Source organism: Bos grunniens, chromosome 13 (assembly GCF_055505025.1).
Source record: "Bos grunniens cultivar Pamir isolate PY7600 chromosome 13, Bosgru_T2T1.0, whole genome shotgun sequence".
In the NCBI taxonomy this organism is placed as follows: Eukaryota; Metazoa; Chordata; class Mammalia; order Artiodactyla; family Bovidae; genus Bos; species Bos grunniens.
This window is the reverse complement of record NC_141177.1, coordinates 42855262-42872373: the sequence shown is the minus strand read 5'-3', so window position 1 is coordinate 42872373 and position 17112 is coordinate 42855262. Positions and strand designations below refer to the sequence as shown.

The 17112-nt window shown below is 41.6% G+C and overlaps 2 protein-coding genes and 1 long non-coding RNA gene across 8 annotated transcripts in view; 2 read left to right on the top strand and 1 right to left on the bottom strand.

Annotated features, from left to right (window-relative positions):
• XRN2 (5'-3' exoribonuclease 2) overlaps positions 1-5897 on the top strand; it is a 62691-nt gene extending 56794 nt beyond the window's left edge. For 5 of the 6 annotated variants that reach the window (XM_086333682.1, XM_086333681.1, XM_086333685.1 and 2 more), the window contains 2 exons: positions 3062-3200; positions 5351-5897. In XM_086333682.1, the coding sequence (XP_086189808.1) occupies positions 3062-3200; positions 5351-5416 (205 nt within the window). In that variant the 3' untranslated portion in view covers positions 5417-5897. Of the gene's footprint in view, positions 1-585; positions 897-3061; positions 3201-5350 lie in introns of those variants that run through there. The other variant, XM_086333683.1, reaches the window with a different exon arrangement.
• A 6039-nt stretch (positions 5898-11936) lies between these two features.
• NKX2-4 (NK2 homeobox 4) lies at positions 11937-13408 on the bottom strand. Its single transcript, XM_086333679.1, has 2 exons — positions 12967-13408; positions 11937-12679 (listed from the first exon to the last, which is right to left on the bottom strand). Exons 1-2 carry the CDS (start codon positions 13406-13408, stop codon positions 12078-12080), a joined length of 1044 nt encoding a protein of 347 aa, XP_086189805.1. The 3' UTR covers positions 11937-12077.
• Positions 13268-16161, top strand: LOC147360862 (uncharacterized). Its single transcript, XR_015139443.1, has 3 exons — positions 13268-13426; positions 14086-14222; positions 15800-16161. It is a non-coding gene; the product is annotated as an uncharacterized LOC147360862 (long non-coding RNA).
• Positions 16162-17112: the final 951 nt, after the last annotated feature.

Genomic DNA, 17112 nt, shown 5'->3' with positions numbered 1-17112 from the left:
ATCTATGATCTGTGCCCTAGTCAAGTTGGTATCTTCCTGATTGACTCTGTGAACCCAGCAGATGTGAGGTGTGTTCTGTTGGAGTTTTGGTTTACTTTCAGTCAGAAACTAAAACCGTGCCATAAGGCAGAAGTTACGTGTGAGCTTAATAGAATTCTTTCTTATGTCTTAGAGCGCAGTCATTTAAGAAACACACTGTTTATTCTTAAAACAAAGTTTGAATTTAGCCTCCTAAACTTCTCCATTAGCCAGCCTTTCAGCAGATACATCACTCATTTCTGTAGCCTGTGTCAGTCTAACCTTTCTGACCTTACATGACATAGAGGAGAAAATACAAACTCACTTTGCCTTTGCTGAGATGTCACAACTGGTAAGTAGAATTCTTGCTAGAACCAGGTTTCACTGATCATTAGTTCAGTACTTTTCCACTGCACTGTTAAGTGTTTGGTTGAGAATCCTATTAGAGGAGAAAATTTTTTAAGTGTACTTTTTTTTTTAAACATAAACTACACTGTTTATTGAATTAATTCGTACTTTGAGATAGTATTTATAATTCATATGTTCATTTCACTTAAATTACAACAGGAACACCCTGCTCCCACCTTTGCCTCCCCTCAAAAGGACAACCTAGCCGTCATCATGATGGTGATCGAGGTCCAGGTCCAGCTCGTGCCTCCTCCTCCCCTGGGTGCTGCCCTGTTGTCTGTGTCCTTGCCAGTGGGGAGTCTCTTTTCTGGCCATATCTTATCCAAAGTGGCCATTTAGTTTTTTAACTTAATAGGTACTAAGCTCAGTCGTAGATTTTTAAAAGCTGATTTGTTATATACATATATGTGTGTGTGTGTGTGTATTTATAAATTTAAAATATTTTAAAATAAATTTAAAATAAATTAAAACAATGAGTAGTATATAGTTATGTCATACTGCCAGCTACTTTCCAAAACAGTAATTCAGAAACTTAAGAATATTTTTGCCATCCATGGTGTGGAATGCCTCAAATAAGTTGCTTCAATCAATAGCTACTCATTAAAAAAAATGTGTGTCAGCCTCAGCACTTCCATCTCAGATTTAGAATGTATTTTCCAGGGCAGATTTCAGTTTGTAAAAGTATTTGCAAACTGATATAATTAGTATAGAAATATGATAAACTTAGGTAAAATAAAGGCCTTTCTGCCACTATCAAGCAGAAGAGGGTAGTTCATACAAGTCCCTCTTACGTGGCTCTTTCCATTTAATTAATTATTTTTGTAACTATTTGATTATTATTTTTATAAATATTTTTGTCAAAACCCATTTCAGGTAATCGTTTTAAACCAAAAGGAGAACTTTGTGCTCCTACATTGTGGCCTTGTTCCTTTCTTTAGGTCATAAAATAATGGAGAAGTGCATTTATAATGTATTTTAGCCATGCCAGCTGATTTTCCTGAAACTCAGTTGACTTAGTTTTACTGTTGTAAAACTGTGGAGAAAACATGATCACAGCTCATAAACAGCGTGTGAGCTGTACGTAAAACAAGCGGGTTTTGCATTAATGGCCCAATTTTCACGAGCCTCCTTGGTCACAGCACGAACCTTAACTGCTCAGTCCTGCAGAGACTGGAAGAGACCGTGTCTTCTCTGCATACAGAGCCGTTCCTGCTTGACAGTTGAGCCATTCTCGCTGAAATATATTTGTATTAGTGAATTCAGAAATAAGTAAAAGCCCCGAATATATGCATATTCTTTCTGAGGTACAGATTTTTCAGTTTATTTCGACTCACAGCAGATTATATTATTAGAGTTCTGGTCCCACCACTAACTGTGAAGAATAGCACTGGCCTTTCTAGGATTCTTTAGAGAGCACTTCTTGGAGACATCACACAAAAATAGTTGTCTTTGCTGGTTTTGTTTGTTTTTTTTAAAGGGCAAGCTCCAAGTGAAGGAAGGAGAGTGGGGGTGGAGAGGATGGATTCAGGCTTGAATAGCTGTGAGAAGAATGCATTACCCGGTGAGCCCAGCTTTGGGCTTTCCCTGCTAAGACCTAGGCAGTGAGATTCATATGCTGATGTGGTCATAGCTAATACCAGCTACTCAGTGCTTTAGCAAATTTCAGGTTTTCTTATAATTCCTCTCAGTGTCTGTAACACCCCCCAAAGCTTCTACTGCTGAAGTACACTAGGGAATTTTGCTACTGTTTATTCTTGGTAGTGACTGTTGAATAAAATGGAAGTTGAAGAAAATACCTCAAGAAAGCTGTGTCATACAGGGTGATTGCCTTTAGAGGGTAAATCTTTGCTACACTGTTTATGTGACAGCTTTAAATTGTTATGATTTAATACTTCATACCTGTTGTTTTGTATCTGCAGAGTTAAAATAGGCACTTGAAAACAATTAAAACATTTCTTTTGACCAGTAATCCGGGCCAGCAAACTGGGTTATAATAGCTTTTGAATCTGTGTTCCCATGTAAACTGTACACCAAATGCCAGTCAGTCCATGCCAATTAGTGCTCATGTTGCTAGGTCACCATGGTCAATTGAAAGCCGCATCAATAGAACTTGAAAAGGTTTCCTCCTGATCAGACCTTCTGACATATTGAGCAGAATAATGGATGGGAAAAAACAGCCAAGTCCCCTACCCTAGATTCAAAATACTCAGCAGTAAGAATTCATTTGCAGCATGCAATTAACTAGAAAGAATGGACTCGAAGAACGAGCCTGGACATTTTAAAAAATAAAGCTTCATTCTCTTGTCTCGTGCATGTTTACTCTTTGGATAGCATCTTAAAATGTAGCCAGCTTGGTGATCTTGGGTCCAAAACTTTAGTGACTAAAAAGGAAACTTTACAATTGAAGATGAACAATTTTTTTTTTTAAGTCAGATCTTTCTGATTCAACTGAGTTTTAAACAGATGCTGATATTTCATGAAGTATGTTACACTACACTCGCTGTGAGGGACCTGAAGGCCACTCTGGTCCTATATATCCCATATGACAAATCCAGGCACACTGGATTGTCCCAAATTTGGAAATGGTACCTGCCAGATTTTTGACCTTTAATGTAAATGTGATGCCTTTCCACAGAGGTGTTGGGGCCGAACCTCTGCTACCATGGAACCGGATGCTCCAAACCCAAAATGCAGCCTTCCAGCCAAACCAGTACCAGATGCTGGCTGGGCCGGGCGGGTATCCACCCAGACGTGACGATCGTGGAGGGAGACAGGTGATGGATGTGGTGTGGGCTTTGGGGTGGAAAGCTTACTGCTCACTTTGTCCTAACCGTACCTCTTGGGACTCAATGGTTGGTTGGTTGTTTTAAAATATCTCTGTGTAAGTACTGTTAAGAGTAGCTCAGTTTCCCTTGGATCTCTCATTAAAAATGTTTATGGGATGAGTATCTGCCTCACTAAATAGGTTGTACTTTGAAGATGCTGAAGAATTTTCAGACCAAAAGCCCCTTTAATCACAGCAGTCCAATATTTAGCACAAATATGGTCCAGCACCAAAACATATTGTTTCTCTTTATAATGTTGCTTTTTGTTGTATTAGAAACTGGATCTCTCAAAATGAATGGTAATTTTATAGAAGCCGAAAGTAATCTCTCACCTTTTCAGCTGTTACTTTTATTCCCCTTAGGAGTTTTCTGTCTTGATTTATCTGTTGTGTCTTCATGGAATGAAATCTCTCCTAATTTCCCACTTTTTTAAACTAAATTTAAACATACATTGAATGAGTATAGTAATTCCTAGACAGATTCAGTAAGAGGAAGCTTTATGTCCTTCTCTTTATAATACATCCATTTGTAGCAACATTTAAGCCTGAGGTCTGTTTGCCTCAGTCTGTGCCTCAGCCATTTGACACCCTGGCCAGTATTTACATGCTCCTTAATCCAGTGCTTGCCAGAGAGCAGGGTCTGAATGCAGTGATTCAGAGTGTGTAGTATTCGTGGAGTTGCTGATGTGAAGTGGTTATTAAATTGCTTACCTTGTGTTACCTCAGCCTTTTGCAGTGCTTCGAGTATTAATTTTCTAACTCACGTTCTTGCCCTGTGTCCCTTTCTTCTGACAACTGAGAAGAATCTCTTGCCAGCTAAGAAAAATCTTTTCTTCACACTTTTTTTGGTGTACTCTTAAAAGTCTCAGTTCACTTTATAAGAAAATAATCATCTTAGTTGTCCTTTGAGAGAATTTTGTTAACAGTTCTTTAGATGTATAATATTACTTTACATACTGTCTGCCCAGAATCTCTACAGATGATATCAGCAGGTTCTTTAGATTGAGACTTTATGCTGCTAGAGTCAAGGTGAAAGGAAGGTGTACCTGCAACTAGAAGTTGCTCTGGAGAAATTTGAGTCCAGTCCCCTCATTTTCCAAGTCAGGAGTTAAAACCTCATATCTGCTGTTCAGCAGCAGAGCTGGGGGTGCCTGTTAACTTCTGACCCCAGTTCAATGGCTCTCCTGCCTTCTTTAGGGGAGACCCTCCCTTTAGAGGAGCTTTCTGCTGTTCCAGGAGGTCTAATTGTTATTCACTCAGGAGATCTAAATCATTTAGGACCTTTTGGAAATACATTTCTTTTTCAGCCTTTTTTCTGCAAAGATTTCTTTTTCAAGTAGAATTTTGAAGCACTGTTAAATTGTAGAAGCTCACTGTTAAAACCAGTAAAACTATACTTTCAGTATATTTTTAGTGGAGAACTAGTAAAGTGCTCTGAGCCAGTATGGGGAAAGGGGTCCATTTTAGAATCCTCCCTAGAAATGAGGAGTTGTGATGGCAGACACATCACATTCATCTTTAGGTTGTACCTAAATGGTGTTTGGAAGCATACTAGGAAATGTTTTGAAAGTTCCCTGTAATTGATTATGTAATAACCTAATGTGGTCTACTATTATTTATAGCTAAACAAACAAAAACGCCTAAAGGCTTCAGCTGAGGCAGCAAGCTCCTTCCTTGGTTAAGCAAAATGGCTTTCCTAGTCTAATATGTCTGAGGATGACATGGGCACCTTCCCACAATGTGGCCTGAAACACCATGGGGGCTGGGGGAGGGGCTGGTGGTGGGCGAGACTGACAAGTGTTTTACACAAGACACTTAACTGTCCTTCATTTGTGTACATTTTAAGGAATTTCTTAGGTTCTTGTTAAGGCTGATTTGGTTAGTTGTCAGTGATAGCATTTATGCTAATTTCCACTCGCGTGCAGCTTTGGAAAAGGCTGAAAACCAAATACACGTGTTTATGGAGACCATCCATGTGATATACCTATAAGAAATAGTCCCTTTCTTTTTGGTGTGTTTTTCCATTGAGAAGTAAGATTAATTTCTTTGCAGGAGTGTTAATCCACAAAGTAAACTTTTGCTTTTTTTTTTTTCCTTCAGGGATATCCCAGAGAAGGAAGGAAATACCCTTTGCCACCACCCTCAGGAAGATACAGTTGGAATTAGGCTTTTGTAAAGCTTTCCCAGATCCTTTCATCATTCTACAGTTTTATGCTATTTGTGGAAAGATTTCTTTCTCAAGTAGTAGTTTTTAATAAAACTACAGTACTTTGTGTATTTCTTTTAACTGTATATTTCTACTGATCCGATCTCACTGTTTTATGTTGCTTTCCAAAGATGTGTGTTGCATAATACAGTGGATCTGAATTTATTATTGCTTGTAAAACACATTTGATGGAATAGGAATACTGGTTTTTCATTATGGTTAAAAATCAAACCAGCTGTGGATTTCAAAACACAGTGTATTCTAGATCATCTAAGATCCATGCTGATTTTTAATGCACAGGAATTAAGTATGAACTCTTGAGCTGGAACCCTCAGCTAACTAGAGTGTATATTGTTCAGTATTTCTTTGGGAACATTTCATTGATGTACTTGTCATATGGAAATTTCTGGACTTTAGTAAAAAACAATGCAAAACTTAGAACTCTGGTCTCTTTTGTTGTTTTTCTTTTACAGTATTTAAACTTTGAAAATCTTGGCAAGTGTATGGTTGTTGTTTTTTTTTTTTTTTTACCACTATATCAGAATTTTCTACAATTAGGTGTCAAAAGAAAATCAATGAAGAAGTAGATTTTAAGAGGATATGGTCAGAAAGACAACCCATCCGACTCACGTATGCCTTTCCACTACTAATTTGGCAAGTTATAAAATCTTCATGAGATTATCTACATTTTACAAATTTCATGCATATTTGTGCTGTAGTTTTAAAGATTTGTTTTAAATCTTGGAGAATTCTCAAAGTTTGAGAAAAATCTTTGAGAAAAGTTCAGGGGGTGGTGATGAGAGAGAGGTGAGGAAGACTGTGGTATAAACAAACTTCTAGTTACAAAATAAATGAGTCATAGGATGAAATTTACAGCATGGAGAATATAATATTATTTTTGTATGGTGACAGATGGTAACTAGATTTATTGTGGTGATCATTTTGTAATGTATAGAAATCTGGAATCAGTCTATGCCCCTGGAACTAATGCAGTGTTGTAGGTCAGTTATACTTCAGTTGAAGAAGAAAAACAACCCACAATGGAAGAACAGAAAGAAGAAAACTTGCAAAGTTTTGGACTTCCTTAGTGGTCCAGTGATCAAGAATCTGCCAGCCAATGCAATTCCCAGTCCAAGAAGATTCCACATGCCTGGGGCAACTACGCCCCAGCACTGCAACTACTGAAGGCCACTTGCCCTAGAGCCTGTGCTCAACAACAAGGAAAACCCGCACACCACAACTGGAGAAACCCAGAGCGCAGCAATGAAGATCCAGCGCAGCCAGAGATGAATAAATAAAGGATTTAAAAAAGAAAACCTGAAAAGTTTAATTCCTAGCTAAATTGCCTATGCTCCTTGGTATATTTTTGCATTATTTCACAATAGATTCCAATCTGTACTCATTTTTTCCTTGCTAGTAAGTACACTCATTCCTTAAATGTATGCTTACAGGTCACACACAAGCACTTCCATATGTGTTTTTCGCTTTCCACAACAGATTTAGACACATGTATGAAGATTTGTCCCCTTTTCCATTCTAGCCTCAGATTGTAAAATCAGGTTTCTGTCTTTCTGACTTTTGACATTTTTGCTTTAATATTCAACAAAGGCAACTTGTTAATCTTAAATCTATTCAGGAAAAATCCCACCTTAACCTTGGATAGGAAGGTATTTTGAAGCTATTGAGTTCATTGCTGATGATGGGTGAATAGAGCAGAGTTCTTTATTGTTGAGATAAAGAGTCTCTGCTGGGAATTAACCATTATATATTACCATCACAATAGAATGAAGGAATAATGCTGTTTATCTGCTGAGTATTAAAAATGTGTAACACCTGAATCAAGTATTGCATATTCAGAAGGAGCCCATGTACATGTCTTAGGGTATACAGCTTCAATAAGTACCCTATAGCCATGCTTCTACAGGACCTAGATTTCTCAGATCTTTAATTTTGGTCTAGTTTTTTAAGTTTTCATGAGCGTATCTAAAGTAATTTTGACTTGGTTTTTTGCACCATTGCACATAACTAATGAAAACATACTAAGTTTGAAAATGTTTTTAAGTGTTTCAAAGACATCTATCTAAGCAAAAGCCTGATGGGAAAACTAAGCCCCTAGCTTTCCTATAGCAGGTGGTGAGCCCTTGCTTCCTTCTCTCTCCTTACTCTGACATCTCTTTACAACTTGTCCCCACGTTTGAATCTTCCAGAAAAAGTCCCCGTTATTTCAACAAAGGCTTTTTAGAACTTTCAGTGGCGCGTTTAAAGCTGTAACTAGCCCTCTCCACACTCCGGAGTAAAAGCCAAAGGATCGATTTTGTGTAGTTTACTCCACCTTACTATGCTTGAATAGGGCCAAGGTTTTCAAGGTCTCATGTTGAAGGTTTTTAAGCATTTAAGAACCTGGGGACAGCCCGACTTTATCGCGGCGCTGAGAGCCGGTGGTGAGCGTCTGTCTTCAGGGTAAGGTCGAGGGCAGCACACGGCCATCCGTCCATCCCGGAGCGCTGTCCGGCCGCGCGGTGTCGGGGAAGCAGGTGGGGAGGTGACCTGCAGGCTGACCCCGAGCCACAGCCGGGCGGGCGGCTCAGGGGGGCGCGCGTCGGCGGCATCATCACCTGGGTTCCTTGGGTCCCCGCATGGATGCGATCATCGGCCCTGGAAGGAGGCAGCGGAAAGGGTCTTCTCCGAGGCTGCTGTTTTTTTCAGTTCTAAGCCTGAAGGTAAGTGAATTTCGCTTGGCTTGGAAATCAGAATGTAGTCGTTCTCCGACGTAACCTGGAAGCCGGGTTAGCAGGCGGCGCGGTCCCGGGCGTGGTCTGCATCCGGCTCGTCCAGCTCCGCGGCTGCCTGGAGCAGATCCGCTAGCCTTCGGCCCGCGAGTGCCAAAACTAATTTAACTAGCAAGCGGCCCATTCTCGGCGGATTTCTTCTCCACTCAGGGTGAGGTGAATATCTGCATTGCTAGTTATCTGATACCGCATGTATGGCACGAGGGCCAGAGGTAACAGGCTTTAATTAGTGTGTGTGAAATGGGAATGGAACCATTTACTACCGCAAAACAGTTTGCACAACTTAAACTTAGGTAACATTTGTGATTAAACGTTTATTAGAAATCACCTAAGCAATTACTGAAAGAGGTTACATGGAAATTTAGAAACTGAAAAGGCATTTCATTCCAACATTCTAAAGCAAAAACAAAGGAAACCAAAACACCTCTCTCAGAAGCTTCCAAATCTCCGTGCTCAAAAAATAATGACATAAAAGTGATCCTAAAATCACAAAGTGATCTCAATACTTACTGGAGAGAGTGACCCCTGACTTCGTCTTCTTTGAATCTTCTCCAGATGCTCACCCATTTTCACTAGCAGCAAAAGTCTACTTATTTAATTCATTTTTAATAAAATGTATCCTAGTGCCCTGTTTCATTGGATTTGAGCATGGCAAGTAGCAGTATTTTTAAAAACTGGACTTGAGTAATTAACATACAGAGTTTTATCCACATATTAATGTTAACGTTAAAGAGTTGGGCGGTATCATTCATATTCTCAACTACATCTGAAACTTTTATCACCATTACACTGTGCATTATTTTATGCACAAATTCATATCTTAAAATCCAGTCATGGGTCTTTATGTGATTATAGTTCACAAATTTAAAAGTCTTTCTAAAAGTCATCATTGCGAAATGCAGCTAACAAAGCAAGTCTTTGGAAGGTGCTTGCATTTAGTGAACAGGATTGTGTCTCTGATTTGCTTTAAATTGAAAGTAAACAGTCAATAGCAGAATGGAGTTTGGACACAACATCTGTGTTGATAAAAGTCTGATTGACTTACTTGTTTTGACTGTTAGGTTTTAGTTCTAAGCAAAGCCTCAAACAGAAGACAACTGGGTTACACCCCCTCTTCCATGTACAAAACACCCTTCCTGTATCTTTCAACATTGGGCGCGCGCGCGCGCACACACACACACACACACACACTACTTCAATTTACATCCCAACACAGATTTCAGAAAAGTACCTGCAATCTCCGCCGTTCCTCTCTGCAACTTGGATTCTGGATTTTGGTTTCTGTGCCTCAACTGGGAAAAAACAGGTTAGAGTGTTGTAAAACCCCAAAAACCTTTAGGAAACTGTGACATCCTCAGTTAGCATTTCTCAAACTGAGTTTTGCTGTGGCCTCTGCTAAACTTTGGAGGGGCTTTGTTCCCACTTAAACCCTGCGCCAACCTCTCTCTTGGTTGTGAAGACACTTATCCTCCTCTTCAGTTAATGAGTTTCACCTAGTCTGGCCGTTTGTGTTTTTATAAAAGATCTGCAAAGCACTAATTGCAAAAGAAGCAAAAAAAGCTTTTGTTTCACATTAATCAGAATGTGGAATTCTACAGTATAAACATTTTCTATTTTAATGTTTCAAAAGCAAACCTTATCCTAATTTCTGGATGTGCACACATAAACTCAGTACATTTCTGGGTGCAGAATGTTAAGCTCTCTGCGGCAATTACCTCTGGCTTGAGTCCCTTACTATTTAAAGGAACGCTGAAAGGAGAAAGATATGCCTGCACCAAATACACTTTCAGAAAATATTGTATAAAGAAGGCTGTTTCTTCTTAATGGTCTTTTTGATTGATAGTTCACTTAGTCTAAGGGATTTTTTTGTTCCAGAAATTATCAAGGGAAAAACTGTGCATGAAGATTTATTTTCTTTAAATATGCTACTCGGAACCCTTACTCCATAAGCTACTGGTTTTGTTAAGTATTGGGCTGTAAAAAAAAAAAAAAAAATTACAAACCATGTGAACTTTTATAACATGTTTTCTAGAAGTAGAATTTCAGAAATTGAAGGAATCAATATAAAGAAGCATTTTTAAACCTGGCACATCGGTAATAGTTATGCTAGCCTGGTTAGCATTTTGAAAATCAATTTTATTAGTATGCAAAAACTCAAACTGGGAGAATTTTCTGAAAGTGTACTGCATCATTTTCATATTTTTTCTGCTCAAATTTTCTTTATGTAAAATGTGTTAAAAATCAGTTGTCAGTTTACAAAAATGCATTCACAGACCCTTGATAAAGATTGATTCACTTGCTTCTGTAGTGTTTTTTTTCTCTTTGTGAAAGGAACTGGAGTTTTTAATTATTATTACTGTTTACTGTAGAAAATATAGAGAAAGTGCAACTTTTAAAAACACTTTGCACAGTTCAGAAAAATACCCAAGCAATGAAATGAAATAAAATGTTTCACTTCAAACTATAATTCTAAAATTTCAAAAATGTAGAAGAGGTTTAGGGTCTCTGGGAAATGTTTTGGTCATTTGTAAAACATGCATTATCCATGTTATGTCTTTAATTTTTCTTCATTTTATGAACTCACTTTCTCCAGCCTTCTTTTAGCATTTTTAATCTACTACCAGTTCTTTAAATCATGAATAAACTGAGCTGTGTTGTCACATCATGCCAACTAGTATAAAAAAAAAAAGCCTATACAACGTAGTGAAAAAGAAATGATCATTTGACATTTACCAAAAAAAAGTTCTTGAATTCTTTTAAGTTATATTTAAATATCCTTTTGAAACATAGGAAATATAAATCAGCATATTAAAGAGTAAATACATTATTTGTACAAGAAAACACCAACAAAATCGGTGTGTAACCCCTATTAACTTCTAAATATGAGAAAATAATATTTTACTGATTCTTTACACACTGATTACCATTCAATAAGTCACCTTATTTTCTTCCTTGACATGCTTTGAAAAATAGATTAATTGATGTCTGTCTTAGCAATTTTGCTTACTTGTTCTAGTGTTTTATCAAGGTACTTTAATTCAGATAATCAAATACCTTAGAAAGAGTAAATAACATGTCTGTAGAATAGGGTATAATTTATTTTGTCCGTTGATTTTGGGAGACCAGTTTCCATATAAAAAGTAGCTTACAATCCTTTCTTTTGATGAGCTGCATCTTAGGAGGAAAAGCCTCTTTTAGGATAATATACAAACACTCATTGCCAAATCATGATCAAAACATTTAAAAACAGCATTAAGTTTAAAAAGCTATATCAATTCGTATAAGCAATATTTTGATTACGTTTATTCCATTTCTCTAAATGGCAATAACTCCTCTGCAGTAATGTTGCTATGTGCATGATCCATCTTGAGCTACAATTCAATTTACTTTCCATCAAACATTAATGAAATTGCACTTAAGCGGGGGCGGGGGGAGCGGTGAGGGGAGGGGTTTCGAAAATTAATCTCCCAAGGTAAGTTCCACTTCAAGAAGAAAACCTTGTTAAAGCTGGGTTGACTTTTAGAGCTACAAACACCACCTAAGTCTCCAACGTTTAAAACTCCGAGAGCTTTGGTTAGGAACGTGGTGGTGGATGTGGACTCGGCCGGCTTTTTACACAATTTAGGAACCTCCGGAAGGAGGAAATCACCTCAAAGCCTCCTGGCCGGCGCGATCTCAGGATTCGATCCTGGGGCTTGTCGCGTCCCCACCCGCAGCGGAGGCCCGGCGCCCGCCCCTCTCCGCGATCCGTCCGTTCTCTCGCAAGCAGCTGCCCCGCCGTCGGCGCGAGCAGACCCTCGGGCGGCGGCGGGACCCCCGGCCAGCCGCGCCGTCACCACGTCCGGCCGTAGAGCAGGTTGGCGCCCAGCGCGCTGCCTCCGTAGTCCCCCGCCGCCGCCGCGTCCAGCCCCGCCAGGCCTGCCCCCGCCCCGTGCAGAGCAGGCGGGCTGGGCGACAGCTCCTCCAGCTCCGGCGTCGGCGCGGGCGGCTGCGGGCCGGCCTGGGGCGTCGGCGTGGCCGCGCCGTTCTGGCAGGGCTTGCCGTCCTTGACCAGCACGGGCACGGCCACGCGGCGCGGCGACGGAGGCGGCGGCGGGCCCAGGACGGCCTCCTGCTGCAGCTGCTGCGCCGCTTTGTCCTTGGCCTGGCGCTTCATCTTGTAGCGGTGGTTCTGGAACCAGATCTTCACCTGAGTGGGCGTCAGGTGGATCATGCTGGCCAGATGCTCGCGCTCGGGCGCCGACAGGTACTTCTGCTGCTTGAAGCGCCGCTCCAGCTCGTACACCTGCGCCTGCGAGAACAGCACGCGGCGCTTCCTCCGCGGCGCCGCTGCAGCGTGCAGGGGCGCCAGCGACTTGGCCGCGTCCGCGATGCCCGTCAGCGACCCCATGCCGGCCACGTTCACGCCCGCCGACGGCCCCATGAACCTGGAGACTGGGGAGGGGCCCAAGGGGAAGACCGGTCAGCAGCCGCCGCCCCGCTCTCTTCACACCGCGGCGGCCGCGACGCCGGCGGGGCCGGTTGGGTCCCAGGACGCCCCGCGCGCTCAGTGTCTCAGGGCCCCAGGGTCCCAGGACGCCCCGCGCGCTCAGTGTCTCAGGGCCCCAGGACGCCCTGCGCACCCTCGGCCGGATTCCCAAGCGCTCCCCGCGCCCCGGGCTGCGGCGGGGAACGCCCGCGCCGTCCTCGGCCCTCAGTCCCGCGCTCCTCGCCCCGCTCACTTGACGAGTAGCGCGGGTCCGGGTTGGCGCCGTACCAGCCGGTGGCCGCGGCGGCCGCGCCGCCCCGCACGCCGTCTGTGTAGGCGGGCAGCTCGCCCACGTTGCCCAGGCCGCCGTTGCAGTAGCCGCCCACGGCGCCGTGCGGGAACTGCGAGACGCCGGGCGGCATGTGGTAGGTGGCGGCCGCCGCCGCTGCAGCCGCCGCCGCTGCCGCCGCCGCCGCGTTGTGGCCCGCCATGGCGTGCGGGGGCTGCATGCCCGCCGCGGCCGCCGCCTGCGAGGAGGGCCCGGGCGGCGGCGCGCGGTAGGCGGCCCCCAGGGGTGCCCCCAGGCCGGGCGGCGTGCCGTCCATGGCGCCGCCGAACTTCTTGTAGGTCTCCTCGATGGGGCTCAGGATGTCGGACACGGAGAAGGGCGTCGTGTGCTTGGGGCTCAACGACATGGCTCGGCGGGCGGCCAGGTAGGGGGGCCCGGGGCGCGCGCGGGTCGCCGCCACCTCGGCCGCGGCGGCTGCGCCTGTGACCAGGAGTCGGCGGCGCGGCGAGCCCCCCGAGCTGCGGGATCTGGGGTTTATTTTAGTCCGGCGCCGGGTTTACGACAGACTCGGGGGGCGGAGCAACATCCCAAACGAGCAAACAATGGTCCTTGACATCTTTTTTCCCTCGCCAACACCCCCACTCCACCCCCACTCCCCATAGAGGAGGCAAAAAGGTAAAGGGGGCAGTTGGATGTTTCTTGAAAGGATCACTCCCTTCGCTTTCTCCATCCTTCCTGCTTCCATCCGGACTTCCTGTTACCCTAGCCCTGGAGCATCAGAAACAGAAACTCTGAGGCTGGCGTCGAGGCTGGATGTGAAGGACTCCGCGCCTCTGCCCATCAGACCCCAGTTTCCTAAAGTGATGTAGTAGCAAAGTCCAGTGTATTTGGAGTTGGGGGGGAGGTGGACAGAATGGTGCTAAGTTGAGAGCGGATGGCGGTTTCGCCTAGTCCTCTCCAGCTATCAGCCTCTCACTTGCTCCATCATCTAAAGTGTTAAAAAAAAAAGAAAAAAAGCTCTTGGGTCCCACCGTAAGAGCGCATAAAGAGATGAGGTACAATGACCGTCCTCTCCCTTTGTAGGGTTTCTAATTTATGCGTCTTTAGACTCTCAAGCATCATTTTGTGGGCAACCAACCGGGCACTTTCAAATTAGCTCAAAGTATCCAAATCCAAAGAAGAGAAAACACACAGAGACACAAATACACGGATGCTAATTTGTAAGTATTCTGTTTCTGCTCTGTGGGGATAGAGGTTAGATAAGGGAAAGAGGTTAGGTTTTTATGTGTTCTAATGTTTCCTGTTCAGCTCGCACCTGTAAAGTTCTGTACAGGTTTCTTTCCCTTTTGTTTTCCTCCCGCACCCCACCTCCCCCGAGTGAAAATATCCAACTTGGGGTTTACTGGCCTATCACTACAGTAATCAAAAAAAAAAAAAAACAAAAAAAAAAACCCCAAAGTCCAAAATTTCTAGCTATTCGAAATGGGCCTTTTTACTGTTCAAAAAATATAATCTGCTTAAAAATGTGAAATGGATACAGAAATCAGGTGAGAGTGGTACTTTCGCTTGAAAGATACTCAACTGTAGATAAATGATTAAAAAAAAAAAACATTTGTCATCTTTTGATTTGTAAATTTACCTGCATAGCATAGAAGAACTTAGACATTGTGAACTTTCCTATGAATGCTGAACATGACAAAGAATATGACAAAGTCTGTGAAGCATATTGACTAAAAATTGAAAAGTCCTTCACTTAAAACACCCAGGGAAACGAAGATGCAGTTTTTAAGGTTTCCTGGAGACTGGGGCAGGAGAAAGAAAAACAGGGAGAATGCTTTCTTAAGCAAGATTTTATTGTTTAAAACAGAAGAAGAACAGGATGTAAGAAAACAATTCCAGTTTAACCTATTAGAACATAAAATCTAATACACACATCTTCAAGGTAAGAACAGTTACCTATTCCTTGTTTGGTTTCAGCACTTTGATTGGAATGTTTTCCATGGGTTTGCTTTTATTGTTTTAACCATTGTTTTGTTCATTTCAGTGAGTTTTGCAAAGAATCTATGGGTGGGGGGATGGGGGAGAAGGGACCCGTATTTACCTATGAGAAAAAAGTGTCAACCGGGCAAGTGTGTAGAGTATTAGTATTTTAAAATACTGAAAGAACAAAAGACAAGGTACCATGATTATTTGCAGATGTCAGTTATTAGCAATATTAGTATTGGTACAATTTTAACACCATGCCACTTTTACAGGTCTTTCCTGTGCTTGAAACATTTGGGCTGGGTCTTCATCCTTACCTGCAGTTGAATTGCTTACTTAATTTTTTTTTAATTAATGAATTACAGAGAAGCATTTATGTTTGTATTTAAGTAGTTGCTGGAATCTTGAAAACTGCACTTTGGTTTTTAAGTTTTGGTTTAATTCAAAATGTATTGTTTACTTGATCCAATTAAATAAAAAATAATAGTCTTTCATTTCAAACTTTCCTCAAAGATAACAGGGTAAGTAAAAATAGTTGTTTTAACATCCATGGACAGAAAAAGTCATTTGTGAACCATTATGTTTTACTTTTAAAGTTCAAACATGTTTCAAAAATGAAACCTATTATCATAGTCTTTGTATTGGTTAGTTATCCAAGCTGCAAAAGTACTTATCATTAGTTTTTTCCAGACAGTTATTATTTGCTCTGTTTTCAGGCTATACATTTCATCTCATGTAATATTTTTATAAACTTTAGCAGTTTGCTCGGATGGTTGAACTACAAGTTGTTGCTTATTTTGTTTTTCAACTGTAGTGGCTCCTGCTGCAAGTTCAATGACATCTGGAAAGCTCACACCTTTGAATAAAGAAAGCACCTTATCGTGTCTGGAGGCTCTCTGCAGACTGTCACTTTCTGACTGCTTGGGAACTTGATACCCTAATTAGTACTCCTTTACTAGAGGTAAACAGTTATGGAAAATATCCACAATCTTCAACAGTTCTTCCTCTCAATTGTCTGGGTCTCGTTCCAGAAATTGCGTATCTTCGTGCTGAAAACACTGGAAGTGTGCAGATGATTCTGAAAACATGTATTCTGGAGGATGTGTATATACAGATGCAAATTAGAATAATCCAATTGATACTCCATTAAAGGTTTTTATCAAATTCATTTCATCATATTATTGTCTGCCTAAATTATGTATGGAAATTAATACTCAGTAGGTTGTTAAATACTGTTGACCAAACTGGATTTCACAGGAAATATATTTCTGAGAAATGTTTTCCTGTTGGTTTTTTTCTTATCTTAAAAACAATGCTGGCACTCAGCAAAAAACAACAACAAATACTACCAAAGAGAACACGGTGAAAAGAGATGGCCCTGCCTCCCCATCCTCCAGCCTTCTTCTTTCCCCTCAGAGGCACGGTTACCTGATTCTTCTGGGTGAGTCTATACATCTTGAAACATGCTGCCATTTTACACACGGGAGGTGGCATGTGGTTTGATACCTTAGTTTTTTCACAGCTTAGGTTTTTGTACGTTTGTATACCACACCACTGAAAACTTAATAATTGGGACTGTGGCAGACATAGAAAAATTACCTAAACAAAAAGATTTAATAGAATCTCTTGGCTTTCTGACAAAAATGTGGTATTCATTGAAAATTTCTCATGTATTAGTTAACCTTAGGGCCACAATTATTTGGCAAAACAGTCCTGAGGTAGGAGCCTTACCCAAATAGGGGATTTGCTGTTGTCAAACAGAAGCTCAGAGAAAGAGACCTGAGAGACCTTGCAAAACCAGTCAGTTACTTAAAGGGCAATGTTGTTTTTCTAAGGTAGCAAGTAGATATCTAATGTGTCCTGAATTTACTTATATGGGAAAATAATGTTTGAAAATACAACTTTCTGCTTAATATTCAAGATCCATGCCTTTTAGAAATGAGACACTTGCCACATTTGTGACTAGTTTAAAATAGTTGTTAATAAAATTCTTACTCTTTGGAAGTGCCTTTAAAATATCGCCTTTGCAGTAGGGAAGGAACAAAAAGAATATGTCAGGATACTAATATTTTGTAGCAAAATTGAGATTATAAAGAGGAAACAAAATTGCTATAGATATGAAACACA

Bases quoted from the DNA above. Each gene is read 5' to 3' on its own strand.
- NKX2-4 (XM_086333679.1), bottom strand. From the start codon at position 13,408: ATGTCGTTGAGCCCCAAGCACACGACGCCCTTCTCCGTGTCCGACATC. The intron at 12,680-12,966 runs GTGAGCGGGGCG...GCCCCTCCCCAG, and splicing joins GGACCCGCGCTACTCGTCAA to TCTCCAGGTTCATGGGGCCG.